The sequence below is a fragment of the Oncorhynchus clarkii genome, chromosome 21 (genome assembly GCF_045791955.1).
Source record: "Oncorhynchus clarkii lewisi isolate Uvic-CL-2024 chromosome 21, UVic_Ocla_1.0, whole genome shotgun sequence".
Classification (NCBI taxonomy): Eukaryota; Metazoa; Chordata; class Actinopteri; order Salmoniformes; family Salmonidae; genus Oncorhynchus; species Oncorhynchus clarkii.
In genome coordinates this window covers 30,214,654-30,232,378 of record NC_092167.1, presented here as the reverse complement: position 1 = coordinate 30,232,378, position 17,725 = coordinate 30,214,654, and the positions used below count along the sequence as shown (strand labels likewise).

Genomic DNA, 17,725 nt, shown 5'->3' with positions numbered 1-17,725 from the left:
AAGAATTTTTAAGCCTTGAGACAATTGAGACATGGATTGTGTATGTGTGCCTTTCAGGGGATGAATGGGAAAGACCAAATATTTACAGTAAGTGCCTTTGAACGGGGTATGGTTGTAGGTGCCAGGTGCATCGGTTTCAGTGTGTCAAGAACTGCAACGCTGCCGGGTTTTTTTCACGCTCAACAGCTTCCCCTGTGTATCAAGAATGGTCCACCACCCAAAAGACATCCAGCCATCTTGGCACAACTGTGGCAACCGTTGGAGACAACATAGGCCAGTATCCCTGTGAATCACTTTCAACACCTTGAGGAGTCCATGCCCAGACGAACTCAGGCTGTTCTGAGGACAAAAGGGGGTGCAACTCAATATTAAGAAGGTGTTCCTAAAGTTTTGTACACTTAGTGTATATTGCAATTTTTTTTATTGATTTTCAAATAATATTGCATTGCTCATTGACATGAGTGAAACACAGATTCCAGTGGAATCTAAAGATGGGGAAAACACAGAGTGTCCTTGAGAAGAAAGGATACACTACCCAGAAGGAGGTAGAGAACGGTGTCATAGCTACTGACAAACATGGTGACCAGTTCTTCATTAAAGAGATCAAACTCAATGAGGTATGTGAGAACTATTTGTTATTTCTGAATTGATTATATCTTAGAGTTTTTTGGAATGATCACAGAGGGATAGGATACATAATTGGTTTTCAATTATAGGCAACTCTGCAGGTGCAACAATAATGACTGTGTTCATAAAGATAAAATACATAATTCACATGCATATATCTTTCAATAAGTCACGTATCATTTGTTTTGACAGACATCTGTCCTGAACTCCAGTGTTGAAAGCCTCAGACAGATTAGTCACCCCCACATTGTAAGCTACAACAACTCATTTCTAGGTAACTACATCATTATCGTTGTCGTTACATTTGTATTTAAATGTATTTTATTTGTTTCAGAGACAATGTATTGGAATTACAAGGTAATACAGTATCAGCAACTTCAACAAGTGAACTACTACAGTATTAATATGTTTCACGATTAGAATTCTCAGGTAGAATTCACACACAAACTACTAATACATTTTCACAGAGGATAACTGCTACTATATAGTGACAGACCATTGTGCAAAGGGAAATCTGTCACAGAAGATACAAGAGCAGATGACAAACCCTACAGAAGAGTACTCTGAGAAGGTAGCTGAAGTAATAACTAGAAAATTCCACACCACAACTGTTTTAATTTTTTATTTTAGGCTAAATATATAATCACTTTGATACCTTCACAGATTATGGACTGGTTTGTCAAGATCTGCATGGCCCTGAAGCATGTACATGACCAGGGCCTTCTTCACAGAGAACTGAGACCCCAGGTACAGCTAATAGAACATCATGCAAAGGCTATTAGTTTAAAGAGAGCCTGGATTATTTTTTTTTAAGAAAAAGGAGAGTTGAAAAAATGTCAGGTTTTATGTAAAGCCTAGTTATTATTATTTTATTTTATTAAAATGTAACCTTCATTTAACTAGGCAAGTCAGTTAAGAACAATTTTGTATTTACAATGACACATGTAAAGCCTTCTTAAACAATCAACCACACGTAATGATTTGGGTGGGATTGTTGACATGGAATTCACAGCAATAGAAATAGAGATGATTGCAAAAACTTTTGATATGATTCATGTCAGTGCCTAAATGAAATAATGGAATGTCATATAACTGTTGCTTAACGCCTCAACTGTACAATGATCTTTTATGATCCATACTAGAGCGTACTCCTCACAGAATTTGAAACACTTCGTTTGGGAGCGTTTGCAAGTGTCAATGAAAAGTATGTTACTTGGCTCATGATGAATTTACACAACACATATTAATAGTTAAATACATTAATAGTTGAGCATTTTTGATTACATCAATGAGTATTTTAGTATTTTTTTTGTGTTCATGTTCCAATTTCTTTTATCAGGACGACCAACGAGGATGGAATGGTGGGTTATTTAGGCCCAGAGATTCTAACTGGTGGAATATATGACACCAAAAGGTAGAAAATATTTAACATGCATATTTAAATATATATTCCTGATTTTTTTTTTTTTAAGATATTGATTAAATAGTTAGTAATTACCCAAAATGTTGAAGGTATAGTGAGGTGAGAATGAAATCACTAAAGCTAACAAAACATTTGAGGGTGGATAATCAATCATTTACTGTAACTTGAACCTTCTGTCACAAGGCCTATGATATGGTATCATAAAATATGTCAAAGTGATGTCACAAGCCATACTGTATGTTAGGTAAGCCAAGCCAATAAGATGGCCAAGACAATAATGAAAATGTAAAATAAGTTGACATTTTCAGAGATCAGCTGTCATGACACACACACACACACACACACACACACAGGATATGTTTATGACATATCTATGAAGGCTTTATTATGGGGTTATAAATGTGAAACTATACATGTGAGGGTTATGCAGTGTAAAATAATGAGAATAACATGAGAATTTATTTATTTATTTTCCATCTTTGCAGTGATATTTGGTCCTTGGGATGCGTGCTGTATGAGTTGTGTATGCTTCAGTGTGCAGTAAGTAATCCTGCATTCAAATGCCCATTGTAATTTCGCATTTTCCAGTTAAGGTTGAGTGTAGTCAAATGGTTTTAAAGTAGGAATAATTCTTCAACTAATGAGATAATAGTATCTACCCAGCTAGCTAAAGATAGCTAACATTGACAAAGTCAAACTAACAACCTGTATTTTATAAAAATTATTAAGATTGTAAGATTGCTCTGTATAATCACTTTTCAGCTGAAAAGTTAAAAGATCATATACCAAAACTTGTAAACTCAGGTTGCAAAATTCTGACTTGAAGGGTCAATCAACATCCAATTATTCCGACACATATTGAATGCATTCTATTTTGCCTGTCCACCACCTAGCTAAAGGATATTGGGTGATCATAGACAGTTCTTTCTTCACAGTTCACTGCAGAGAACACAATCAAGCTCATCCGCCAAATATTGGGAGGTTCTTACCCATCTCTCCCAGAAAGCTTCTCATCTGAGCTCCGCGACCTCCTGTGTGACATCTTCCAACAAGACCCGACCATTAGGCCTTCAGCTGCTGACATCATGGCAAAACCCTTCATTATCAGTTTCATCACAAAAAAGGTTTGCTATACAATTTCAATCAATCAATTGTTCAATATGTATGTTTATCCATCCAACAATCTACATTTCCATTCATTCATTCATCTAAATGTATTCATGCATTTCTATAGAGTGAGAAAACTGTGGAGGAACTCCAGACCACCTTGGACAAGCTGAGAACTCTGGCAGACGGCTTGGAGAGTATGCACAAAGGCACCACCATAGGCAGTCTGACGGGAGGTGTTATTGGAGCAGCTGGAGGAATCACCTCTATAGTGGGGCTTATCCTGGCTCCCTTCACTCTGGGCGCCTCCCTGATCGTCACCGGGGTTGGTATTGGGGTGGCTGTCGCTGGTGGAGCCACAGCCGGAGTATCAAACATCACCAACATGGTCAATCAGTCCACCGACCGCCGAGCCATCAAGAACATCATCAAGGAGTTCCAGGAGAAGATGAACTCTGTGGTGACATCTCTGCAAGACATCGCTGAGGGTTTGGAGACACTCATGCAAAGTAGCTCTTCTAAGATAAAAAGTGCCGGTTTCAATGTAGAGGCCGCTGCTAGTGCTGGGGTGAGGGCTGGGAAAGGCCTTGCGGGCACAATAGAGCTCTTCAGACTACTCCGGGTGGCCAATATTGGCAAGGTGGCAGCCCAAACTGCCAGGGCAGTGCGTGTGGCAGAGGTGGCGACAGGAATATTTTCCGCTTTTTTTGTAGCGGTTGATATCTTCTTCATCGCCATGGACGCCAGAGAGATCCACAACATCCGACAGGCGAAGGCGAATGAACAGTCTGGCGATACCAGCAAGTTAGAAGTGATGGACACAGACTCCATCACTGAGCTGGAGCCTGGATGTGAAGAACCAAAGGCTGAGGTCAAGTCAGAGACCATGAAGTTCATCCAGACGATCAGACAGACAGCTGAACAGCTACAGGAGAGCCTGGACGAACTGAGTGACGTCATCTCGTTCATTCCTAAGATAGAGGACTGTTACTTAGACGACTGATCTACTCAGTGATTGTACGGGATGCATAAACAACAGATCCAATCATACTTTAATATTGAACTTCTCTGTAATAGACCGGTATGGGCAGATGTCCGTTTTGATCGCCAGAAACTCACTTTCATCCTTAAGACATGGCTTGTACAACTCAGTTATGACAACTAAATGTTACAGAATCAAAATCTATATCACAGATACCTCTACTTCGGAAAATATTAATTTTATATCACAACTGTCGGGATTGATTTGACCTGTGTATTATATTCATGAAACAAATTGTATCAAAGTAGTAAGCAACTGCAAAATGATCCGTTTCAATCTATTAATGGATGAAAGTGCATGATGATTGTATGGAATTGTGTTAATAAAATATTTACTGAAATGTTTCTGAAATATTGTGCATGAACGTTTCTTCATGGTAAAATAATAACGATCAGTTCATTATTTTAAAGTGTACAATGCACCAATCTGTCTTTTGGCCTGATGGTAGCATTTTCCAGGCCCAAATACACACTGGTAAACCCTGTTGAAGTACAAACAACAGATATATTTCAAAAACGTTCATATTTAGCAGCCTGTTAGTATCCGGTACTTGTTTGTGCTGCACCTGTATCCTGGAAAATGAACGTGTCTGCGAATGGCCATCTGTTAACACACACAAGGACGGACTTGACCTCAGGTGAACCCAAAGAATCACATTAACCGTGTACACATTCTCCATGTGGTCCTGTGTGGCTCAGTCAGTAAGACTTCGGAGTCGTGAGTTAAATTCCCATTGGAGTCACAAATTGTTCTGTAAGACACTGCATAAAAGCATCAAGCTAAATGACAATATCCATGCTGCCTAAGAATACTCTGTTTGAATAGTTCCATTTTATACATTTTTCATAGAGTCCTTGAACATGTCTGTTTTTGTCCCTGCGTCCTAATGACACTGTAACATTGCGTAATGTTTCACATGGAAATGTATATAAAGGAAAGAGACAGCACTACGAGCTACTCAGGTAGCCGAGGGGTTTTGTGTGAATTTTGATGCTACTTACGTACAAGTTGTAGAATGAAGGACTGACTCAGACCCTGGTGCTGACGTGTCTGTCTGGGACTCAAACTCTCAGTGAAGAATCTGGAGAAGTCAACCTGAATGACATCATGGTACAGATTCAGCCTGAACAGGCACAGGGCGTAGACTGAAGTTCTTCTCAGATCCAAGCACCAGCCCTAGCCAAGACAATCAGCAGCTGACAGCCAGACATGTGTAACCTTCTGATGGAACTAGGAACCATGAAAACGGACAGCTACAGAGAACAGTTGGAGGAACTGAAAAACATGGAGACTACTGTTGACTCCTAAATGCAAATTAAAGTAATCCAAATCCAATGTTTAAACAAATGAATTTCTATATCATGTATTCAAGGGTTCAGAATGAGAATGTGTTTGTTTTGTAGCCACATGCCTGTAAGCCGAAGACAAATGTCCATTCCTAACAAGAATGGACAAAGTTTTGAACTTAAAGGGGAAGTTCGGCCATTTTTATATGTGGCCTTATTTTAACTCTTTCTGTGCTTGTAGTTGTTCCCCCAAACTGTTTTTAAAATTATTTGCATATTTTGTTTAGTTACAGAGTCATCACTTGCCATAGACTACAATACATTATTAAAATGTTATAAAACACTCCAACCCACTAATATTACATCAGAATCTCTGTCTGGATAATGTCTCTGCACTCAATTTAAAAAATGAATGTTCCACTGTCCCATAATCCAATATTTGCAAATGTTTTCTTGTTGTTATAAATAGCATCATTCACTGTGATTTTTTTTGTGCAGAGACATTATCCAGACAGAGATTCTGATGTAATTTGAGTTGCTTTGTAGTATTTTATAACATATTTTAGACACATTTGAATAATGTATTGGAGTTAATGGCAAGTGAAGAATCAGCAAAATGTGACAAACTATTTTCTCTGTAACAAAATATGAACAAAAACTTTTTGGGGGGATTAACTAGAAGCACAGAAAGAGTGAATAAAGGCCACATGTAAAAATGGGTGAACTTCCCCTTGAAACTTGGGAATCAGCTGCTAACAAAGAAAATGTCACATGATACTGTTGTTTGATCAAGCAGCACAGCTCACAACCATCAATGAAAGGCACTGGGCCTCTGTATTAACTACATATTGTTGTTAAATGTAATAATGAATACATTGACTAGATTTCTTTCAACTGACAATTCTGTGAACTGTCTTGAGCAAGTTTTACATTGACACAATACCTGTTAGCTAAGGTGTCAGCTAGAGATGACGTACAGGAGCTGGCAGGGATTTGTAGCGTTGCATGTCTACTTTGATGCTATTTAACATTTTCGAATCTGAGACTAAATAAAGCCAAATATATTGATAACAATCACCTTGTCCGAAAGAGATTTACATGGTTATCAAAATGTCACTCCAGGATAAGCCTACACGAAACACAACCCTTGTTGTAAGTGTTTCTAAAATCCCCCATGAGAAAAAATGACTGGTGGAAAAACGATTGGAATATTTCCCTGTTTGACCTCTAAGTTTTATGGGTCTTATGACACCGCCACGGTGGGGTTCTATAACATAAAAGTAAAACAAATAAAAAATATGTTTTATTGTCACATACACCAGATAGGTGCAGTGAAATGTGTTGTTTTACAGGGTCAGACATAGTAGTGTGGTACCCCTGGAGCAAATTAGCCCTTAAGAAACAGGGACCCAGTTTTCTTTGCATTAAAATTAAGCAGTGATTAATACTGCCCAAGTAGAACCAGAGTAATGTATGAAATACAGCCATCCAGAGTAAACACAGTGTCACGACCTCCACCGAAGTTGGCTCCACTGCCTGTTCGAGCGGTGCTCGGAGGTCGTCGTCACCAGCCTACTAGCTGCCACCGATCCCTTTACCTTTTTCTGTTGGTTTTGTCTTATTAGTTGCACCTGTGTCTAAATTGTTCCCCTGATGTGCTTCCTTATTTAAGAGTAGTAAACCCACCCTTGTTTTGTGCGGTATTGATTTTGTGTTACGTGTTGTGTCGTTGGGTGTGTTCGTGCTCCGGACCGTGTTCCCTGTGTTTTGGGTTGGTCAGTATTTTTCGCGCCCTGTGTTTTGGGCATTGGATTTTGGTGCCATATTAAAGTGCACTTTTCCCTGTGGAACTCTCTGCGCCTGATTCTTACCTCACACTGTCACGACTTCTACCGAAGGTAACTGCTCTCCCTGTTCGGGCGGCGCTCGGCGTCGCAGGTTTACAAGCCGCCACCGATCCCTTTTTCCTTTTCTGGTTGTTTTGTCTGTGTACTTTTTCACACCTGGTTTCATTTGAGTTTATTTCTGGGTGTATATAGGGCACCTGTTGCCTGCCTTAGTTCGTGTGGGATTAAGCTTGTGTGTATTTGCGCTCGATTATCTTTGACGTTTATTGTTTTCACTATTTAGGCACGTGTATGTAAGTGTCGGAACTGTGGCTGTTCCTCCGTGTGTTGGAACGAGTTTCTAAACCTTCGAGAGCCTAGTTTTGGATTTGTCTGTGCCATTTTTGTATTGGTGGACTATATATCTATATAACACGCTTCTCAGAAATCCCTGCGCCTGACTCCTACACCTCTCACCGAGACGCACTTTATCACACACACCCACCCAGTCCCTCGTGACACACACAGCGCTCACTCCATGCAAATATTAGTCCACAAACATTGTTCAGCCTGTCTGAAAATGCATTGCATATCATGCAAATGCTAGTTTCAGTATTCAAAACTCCCAACTGCATTGCTGTCTATTAGATACAGTGGAGGCTGCTGAGAGGAGGAACGGCTCATAATACCGACCAGAACGGAGCAAATGGAATGGCATCAAACACCTCATACACGTGATTTCCACCTTCCCACTATCTCTAATCCAGTCATTACCATTAGCCCGTTATCCCCAATTAAGGTGCCACCAACCTCTTGTGAATAAATACAGTTAAGATTGGGCAGTTTGCTATTTTGCATAAGCAAATTGGGACCCATAGGCAGTTAACACTGAGATATGTTTAATAAAGAGATTCTGACTCTGAATGTTTTTATATCATGTAAATGTATGAAAAACTGTCATTGTATATAAAGCATCATAAATGTGTGGTTTGCATCACTTAATGATGTTACATATACACAATGTGAATTTTTAGAGTGGCTATACTTAGCCATTATTTTTTTTTTGTAGAAAATGTACTCGGGCATCTCTGGACATTTTGCATGCATTGAATTTCAGAAAAGCAGAACTGCTGTGTTGACAATGTCACGATCGTCGTAAGGAACGGACCAAAATGCAGCGTTGTATGTGTTCATGATGAAGTTTTTAATTAAAGAAAGCACTGAATACAAACTATACAAAACAAACGAATAACGACCGTGAAGCTATAATGAGAACTGTGCTGACACAAGCAACTAACATAGACAATCACCCACCAACAAACAGTGAAACCCAGGCTACCTAAGTATGATTCTCAATCAGAGACAACTAATGACACCTGCCTCTGAGAACCATACTAGGCCGAAACAGAAATCCCAAAATCATAGGTCAAGGACTGCTGCTTACCTCCTGACTCCTATCTCCCCTTTAGGTCTGGGTTGTCCCACATTACCAGGGGGGTCCCTGTGCCCCTATCCCTCCTTAAAAAAACACAAACAACATACATTTAATTTTGTACAGATCATTCACCAAACTGGGTGTATTTTTGTTTCAACTGGAAGTTGTGCAATGTCTTGGTGTAAGTCAATACATTCTTCAATGTATTGACTAACATTCTTCAATGTATTTACCTGGCTTTCCCCGGCAGGTAGAGTCAACTGTGAGGTCAGCAGACAACAACAGACAACCTGGGCAGATGGCACTGCCCTGCAGACAACCTGGGCAGTGCCATCTAGTGGACTCTGTGAGGAGAACAAGCTCAGACTCATTGGGGCTTGCATGGCGGGGGAGCTGACATCAACCCAACCTCTTGCCCTGGGCTCGTTTTCATCTATTGCATATAATCAGAACACAGAGTTTCCATCCAGAAACAACCTCTAGCCCCTAGGATCTGTGTAGATCTGAAAGGGTGGGATAGGTATGGCCAAAGTTCCACATAGCCTACAATGTAATGGAAAACGGTAATTCATAGAGTAATTCTGGGTATTATCAACAGTAAAATACTGTAATTTTTTTAATGCATCATACTGTAAATTAAGGTGCATAGTGGGAACATGTTTTGGACAGGGAACAAATTGCTGTGTTTCAAATGGTACTGTTATTCCACCCCACAGAATACAGTAAAATACTGTATCTTTGGAGCTCCAAAAAACTTTTGACCACTAGTGGGTACATGTTATTGTTGTTTCTGGCTCATTAAACATTTTTGAGGCGTGGCTTGTAAGAGGTTATATTTGTTGCACCGGTGAGTGAGAATGCTGTAACAATTTAGATCCCACATGGTTATTGTTCCCCATTGCAGTAATTATTAACCACTGTATGTCTAAGCTGTTGGGGGGGGGGGGGGGGGGGGGGGGCGGTTGATGGGTATTTTTAAAATTATGTTACCTATGTTGATGTACCGGTGCATCAATTGGCTCTAGGTGATTAAACAGTTGAGCAGTTTACTATGTCCTTTAGGTCTGTTTTCCCTTGTAGTCGCTGCCAGTTTGGAATCCTTTGTTAAGGCCTCTAGAAGTGCAAGTGATATAAAACGCCAAATGTGAATTAATATGTTATAATGCGTGAACACTTTACCCTGCAGCCAACCTGCTTGCACCAATCCATTGTCCTACCCTCAATGAATTTCACTCATCCATTCGTTCATAAATTAATTCCGAAGTACTTGCTTTGATACCGTATTGATATTACAGTAAGTGTACTGTTACATGAAATACTGAATTTTACTTGCCACTGAGCTGCCTGTAAGTCAAAATCATGGCAACCCCTTCACAGTGTTTTAGAGAGCATTTTGCCTCCACTCATTTATGTCAGATCTATGAAGTGTTTAGAGTGTAGGGGCTAGAGGTTGTTTCTGGATGGGGCCAGAGTTACGGGTAAATCACTCTGCAAGCGTTGCATCTGCACTTTTTAAATATCTGTCAGTCACAGCTAAAACATCCCTCTGTAATCAATAAGGCATGCTGCACCTGCGGCAGAAGCATTTTAAAATTGATAAATAAAAACATGTACAGTGGGGCAAAAAGTATTTAGTCAGCCACCAATTGTGCAAGTTCTCCCACTTAAAAAGATGAGAGAGGCCTGTAATTTTCATCATAGGTACACTTCAACTATGACAGACAAAATTAGGAAAAAAAATCCAGAAAATCACATTGTAGTAACGTGTTGTTTCAGTGACAACACGTTTCTGGTGGCCTTCTTCTGTTACACACAGGTGTTCAGAGCATGCTAGATAGAGCATGCTAATTAGCACAGGTGGTCCCTCTGTCTTCCGTCTGTCTTCTGTAAACAAACGCTGTAACATGGAGATATGGCAATGTGGGAAACATAACCCTAACCGTATGAAGGTGTATATCAATTTAACATTTTGTTTTTGGAAAATGATTTCTCGCTGATATAAAAGATAAGGTCCTCATGCTCCCAAAATCATTCCACAATAGATGCATGTTAATAATGTTCAGACCAAGCGTCGGGGATCTTAACAAAACCAAAATGATCAACCAAGACAAAGACCAATCTATAGATCTATAATGCCAATGTCAATTTCTAAGATTAGTTAAAAAGACCTGCATCGTGGGTAGTGTAAAGTATTATACACACACACCTTTAGGACTCTGATTTATTCTATCATGTTTTGAGTTAAATTCCATATTTTATGTCATACAATTTTTATAATCTTAATATCTAAAACATTAAACAGCATTCCTCAGACGAGGTTTGGACAGAGTTAAAATCCTTTTTTCCCCCAACACAACTTTCACAACCGAACTCTTAAAGCAACTGTATTAAACAAATAGTTCATTAGCATCAAATATATTTACAAAAAATTAGCTTGTCAGTTTTCTGAGCAAATAAAGTTATTTATTATTAGTTCTACTGATGTGATCATTATAGTAGAAAAGTGCTGACACAGTATGTCTGCATCCCAAATGGCACCCTGCTATTCCCTATATAGTGCATTATTTTTGCCCAGAGCCCTATAGGAGGTGGTGAAAACGTCATGCACTATATAGGGAAAAGTGTGCAATTTAAGATACAGCCTATGTGTTTTTTTTAATGGGGTTTATCCTTATGCTCTATAAAGCAAGAAGCCACTGAATGTGCTGTGGTTTTCCCTGTCTGTTCTAGATGTAGAGTACCTCCATTACCCTACTGTAGCTGTTGGATCTGTCATTCTCTGTTTGATGATCACACGCAGACAACATGCAGACAACATGCACCTATAGAGACTAACTTTGGGCAAATGATGAGTAGATGAAGTAGCACACTCGTCTCACTGGCGCATCGAAGACACCTGTATCAGAGGACTGGCATAGAGAGATGAGGTCAGAAGACACCTGATTCAGAGGAGTAGTAGGGAGAGATGAGGTCAGAAGACACCTGATTCAGAGGAGTAGTAGGGAGAGATGAGGTCAGAAGCAACTATAACAAGAAACAAACCTTATACTGTGCATGGGTGTATTTAAAACTTTGCAACTGATGTGTACCTTTTGTTACTGTAGCCATTCAGTGCCTCAGTGTCAACATGTGGTTAACTTAAGCACACATAATGTTGATAGTGCTAATGAGGGTTGCATTGGGTTAGTATGAGACACTGGTTGCATCCCAATAATCTCTTCTTTCTCCCAAAGTGTACACTTTTCACTTCCTTTCATGGATTTGAACAGATATGACTAATATATGGAAACTCCCTCTAGCCTATGCCTACACCAATCCAATGGTTTTACATTTGTGGGGAGTAGTGAACGAGTGCACATTTCAGGATATAGGAGAGATCTTTGGGATGCAACCCCTCTTTTCGCAACCACTTTGATAGTTCTTCGATAGTGTCTTCCAACTGTTTAACTGATGCAGGATTGAAGGCGTCGCCAACGATTGTGAAGACATTGCTAAATGCCAGGTTGGTTTCTCTCACCGAGGGCGGTGCTGTATATAGCCATCTCCTCCTAGTTCTGCTGTAAACGCAATCTTTGGTATGTCTACGAGAAATAGTAAGGGTTAGAGAAGCAATCAGGGTCAATGCCAACTGAACATTTGGGCCAGTTTTCCAGACACAGATAAAGTGTGGTGGAGTTTCTCAATTGACTGACAGCACTTTCAATCCAGGACTTGGTTTAATCTGTGTCTGGTAATTTTATTTGGTTATTCAAAATAAAAAATTTCACAATGAAGAATAGGGCATGCATATGTTTTCACACACTATTTTCCAGTAGTTTGCGCTAATTCAATGTGTTACCCACGTTGTAATTGTTGACTATTTGATGTTATCTACCTTCATTCTCTTTTGATGTTTCTACCTTCATTCTCATTCTTCGCCCTACCCAACATGCCTCGGCCAAGGAGAAAGCCGATCTCATGATTAGCATGTCTTTCGACTACAAGGACTCCCCCAGGACGCTGTCTTGGACGATGGCACCCAGTTCGTTGCGCGACTGGGGGCACCGGTCAGTCTCTCCTCTGGGTTCCACCCACAGTCTACCAGGAGCTGAAGAAGTTACTCTGCTGTTTTGTCTCCACTCAGGCCACCAACTGGAGCAAGTTCCTCATCTGGGCCGAATATGCACACAACACACTGCCGAATTCGGCTACTAGACTGTCTCCATTTGAGTATCAGTTCGGTTTCGCCCCCCCCCCCCCCCCCCCCCCTGTTTCCTGAACAATAGGCCGAAGTGGGGTGCCCTCAGCAGAGGTGTTCAGTCGATTATGTCGCCACACCTGGACCAGAGCGCGATCCTCCTTGCTTCGCTCCTCTGTCCAACAACAACACCAGGCTAACTGGCACCAAAGGCCCCTTCGGTTCCTTCGACCAGCTCAACGGGTGTAGCTGTCCACCAGTGATCTCCCCTAAAAAGTGGACTCTCGGAAGCTCGCCCCGCTTTACGTAGTACTATTTAAGATCCTGAGTCGCATTAACCCGGTAACCTATCGTCTCCAGCTCCCCAGGTCAATGAGAGTCTGTCCATCGTTCCATGTCTACTGTCTCAAGCTGGTAAGGACCAGTACCTTCTCCCCCCCACACCTGCCCCTTCACCCCCTCGACTTGTTTATGGCCACCCGGCCAACACCGTCCGTCGTCTGCTGTAGGCTCGTCAGGTCCTGGGAAACCTACAGTACCTGATGGACTGGGTGGGGCTACGGCCCCTTAGGAGCGAGCGTGGGTGCCTGCCCGGGACATCCTGGACCCGGGACTTGTTCGGAACTTCAACCAACTACGTGGTGGTTGCCCTGGCTCCGAGGCTAGAGCCGCTCCTAGAAGGGGGTGGGTTACTGTCATGGTTCCACCTGTCACCAGAGGGCGGCAGAGACCTTCCTAGAAACTATAATGACGCTAAAGCGTTTTCTGTTACTAATTATTATTTCCTTTTAGAGAGGAAATAATCGAGTGTTTGTTGTTTTCCCAAGTCTACTTTGTACCTACTGTTGAACTTTTTTCCAGTAAAGTGTTTACGTTTGTTCTAACCACTGGTTCCTCCTCTCGTTCGCTTCTCTGCTCCTGGGTCCTACCTCACCATGTCCCACCCATGTCATCCCCTACATATTTATTTGTGCCCAAGGATCTTTGTTTTATTTTCTCTTCGCTGATGTGGCATTATCAAGGAAGACTTATCTTTGCCTGTGTTTGTTGGTGTAATTGTGTGAGAGAGTGTGTGTGTTTAAATATTTGTCTTGAGTGTTGGCACACATTCTCGTGTGTGTGTGTGTGTGTGTGTGTGTGTGTGTGTGTGAGCGTGCGTGTATGCGTGCGTGCATGCATATATGCATGCATGCGTGAAAAAACCAAAGGCTGAGGTCAAATCAGAGACCATTAGTTTTTCCAGTCAATCAAACAGACAGCTGTTCAGCTACAGGAGAGCCTGGATGAACTGAGTAGTGTCATCTCATTCATTTCTAAGATAGAGGACTCTTACTTAGACAACTGAGACTACTCAGTGATTGTACGATATGTGGAACTTCTCTGCAAAAGAGGGATATGTTTTTAGAGTCGGTACAGCCACCCGGTTTCTTCATGCATCGCACAGACAGAAACAAAAATCTCTTTGGTAAGAAGAAGGGCGTGGGTGTATGCCTTCTGATTAACAACTCATGGTGTAATCACAACAACATACAGGAACTCAAGTCCTTTTGTTCACATGACCTAGAATTCCTTACAATCAAGAGAATTCTCTTCGATTATAGTCACAGCCGTGTATCTCCCCCCAAGCACATACCTCGTCGGCCTTGAAACAACTTCACTCGACTCTATGTAAACTGGAAACCATACATCCCGAGGCTGCATTTATTGTAGCTGGAGATTTTAACAACGCTAACCTGAGAACAAGACTTCATAAATTATATCAGCATATCGAATGCGCGACATGAGCTGTTAGCATTCTGGATCATTGCTACTTAAACTTCCGCAATGCATACAAAGCCCTCCCCCACCCTACCTTCGGCAAATCAGACCATGAATCTGTTTTGTTTCTCCCAGCCTACAGACAGAAACTTAAACAGGAAACACCTGTGCTCAGATCTGTCCAGCAGATGGTCTGGTCTGACCAATTGGATTCCACGCTTCAAGATTGCTTCAATCACATGGACTGGGATATGTTCCGGATAGCCTCAGACAATAATATGGATGTTTACGCTTACTCGGTGAGCGAGTTTATTAGCAAGTGCATCGGAGATGTCGTACCCACTGTGACTATTAAAACCTTTCCTAACCAGAAACCGAGGACTAATGGCAGCATTCGCGCAAAACTGAAAGTGCGAACAACCGCTTTTAATCATGGCAAGGTGACTGGAAACATGACCGAATACAAACAGTGCAGCTATTCCTTCCGCAAAGCTATCAAACAAGCAAAGCGTCAGAGTCGCAATTCAATGGCTCAAACACGATACATAAGTGGCAGGGTCTACAATCAATCACAGATTACAAAAAGAAAGCCAGCCCCTTCGTGGAAATCGACTTCTTGCTCCCAGACCAATTGAACAACTTATTTGCTCGCTTTGAGGACAATACAGTGCCACTGACACAGCCCGCTACCAAAGCCTGTGGGCTCTCCTTCTCCGTGGCCAATGTGAGGAAAACTTTTAAATGTGTTAACCCTTGCAAGGCTGCCGGCCCAGACGGCATCCCTAGCCACGTCCTCAGAGCATGCGCAGACCAGCTGGCTGGTGTGTTTACGGACATATTCAATCAATCCCTGTCCCAGTCTGCTGTCCCCACATGCTTCAAGATGGCCACTATTGTTCCTGTTCCCAAGAAAGCTAAGGTAACAGAACTAAATGTCTATCGCCCCGTTGCACTCACCTTTGTCATCACGAAGTGCTTTGAGAGACTAGTCAAGGATCATATCACATCCACCTTACCTGATACCCTAGACCCATTCCAATTTGATTACCGCCCCAGTAGGTCCACTGACGATGCAATTGCCATTACACTGCACACTGCCCTATCCCATCTGGAGAAGGGGAATACCTATGTAAGAATGCTGTTCATTGACTACAGCTCAGCATTTAACACCATAGTACCCTCCGAACTCGTCATTAAGCTCCAGACCCTGGGTCTTGACCCCGCCCTGTGCAACTGGGTCCTGGACTTTCTGACGGGACATCCCCAGGTGGTGAAGCTAGTAAACAACATCTCCACCCCGCTAATCCTCAACACTGGGGCCCCACAAGGGTGCGTTCTCAGCCCTCTCTTGTACTCCCTGTTCACCCATGACTGCGTGGCCATGCACGCTTCCAACTCAATCATCAAGTTTGCAGACAACACTACAGTGGTAGACTTAATTACCAACAACGACGCGACGGTCTACAGGGAGGAGGTGAGGGCCCTCGAAGTGTGGTGTCAGGAAAATAACCTCTTACTCAACGTCAACAAAACAAAAGAGATGATCGTGGACTTCAGGATACAGCAGAGAGAGCACCCCACATCCCCATCGACAGGACAGTAGTGGAGAAGGTGGAAAGTTTTAAGTTCCTCAGCCTACACATCACAGACAAACTGAAGTGGTCAATCCACACAGACAGTGTGGTGAAAAAGGTGCAACAGCGCCTCTTCAACCTCAGGAGGCGGAAGACATTTGACTTGTCACCTAAAACACTCACAAACTTTTACAGATGCACAATCGAAAGCATCCTGTTGGGCTGTATCACCGCCTGGTACGGCAACTGCACCGCCCTAAACTGCAAGGCAAAACGCATCACCGGGGGCACCCGCCCAAACTACCCGCCCTCCAGGACACCTACAGCACCCGATGTCACAGGAAGGCCAAAAAGATCATCAAGGAAAACAACCACCCAACCACAACCATCACTAGTCACTCTAAATAACGCCACTTTATTAATGTTTACATATCCTACATTACTCATCTCATAGTATATCCTGTCTTCAATATATTCTACTGCATCTTGCCTATGCCGCACGGCCATCGCTCATCCATATATTTATATGTACATATTCTTATTCATCCCTTTACATTTGTGTGTAGTTGCTGTGAATTTGTTAGATTAGTTGTTAGATATTGCTGCATTGTCGGAACTAGAAGCACAAACAATTCGCTACACTATCATTAACATCTGCTAACCATGTGTATGTGACCAATAAAATTTGATTTGATTTTATGGGCAGATTTACTTTATGATACCCAGAACCTGTCTTTGATCGTTAAGACATTGCTTGTATAACTCATCTATGATATCTAGGTGGTACAGATAAAAATCTATATTACAGACACCTACTACTCTAGTTCACAGACATCTAGGCACACACACACACACACACACACACACACAAACTGTTACAATAGGTTATGTTTATGACATGTATGCATAAAGATAAAATAAATCATTAACATGCCTATATCTTTCAATAAGTCACATAATTTGACTCAAACTCCAGTGCTGGAGATATTGTCTCAGAGGTTGAAACCCTCAGACAGATTAGTCATCCCCACATTGTAAACTACAAAAACTCATTTCTAGGTAACTACATTTTACTTTGTATTTTCATTTGTCTCTATATGTTTTTTCATATGTTTCAGACACGGTGTATTTGAATTACAAGTTAATACAGTATCAGCAACTTCAACAAATGAACTACTACAGTGTTTATTTGTTTCACAAATAGTATTCCCAAGTAGTATTCACTAACAAAATACTAATACATTTTCACAGAGGATAACTGCTACTATATAGTGACAGACCATTGTGCGAAGGGCAATCACTCTCAGAATATACAAAGGCAGAGGACAAAGCCTACAGAAGAGTACTCCCCTACATATTTATTTGTGCCCAAGGATCTTTGTTTTATTTTCTCTTCGCTGATGTGGCATTATGAAGGAAGACTTATCTTTGCCTGTGTTTGTTGGTGTAATTGTGTGAGAGAGTGTGTGT

At 41.5% G+C, this 17,725-nt stretch overlaps 1 protein-coding gene across 1 annotated transcript; it reads left to right on the top strand.

Moving 5' to 3' along the window:
* The first annotated feature begins 157 nt into the window (after window positions 1-157).
* On the top strand, window positions 158-4,543 carry LOC139379391 (uncharacterized). The gene is made up of 9 exons (XM_071122199.1): window positions 158-617; window positions 820-901; window positions 1,095-1,198; window positions 1,291-1,374; window positions 1,770-1,831; window positions 1,967-2,041; window positions 2,536-2,590; window positions 2,986-3,174; window positions 3,285-4,543. The coding sequence occupies exons 1-9, from the start codon at window positions 492-494 to the stop codon at window positions 4,158-4,160; spliced, it is 1,653 nt and encodes a 550-aa protein (XP_070978300.1). The 5' UTR covers window positions 158-491; the 3' UTR covers window positions 4,161-4,543.
* Window positions 4,544-17,725: the final 13,182 nt, after the last annotated feature.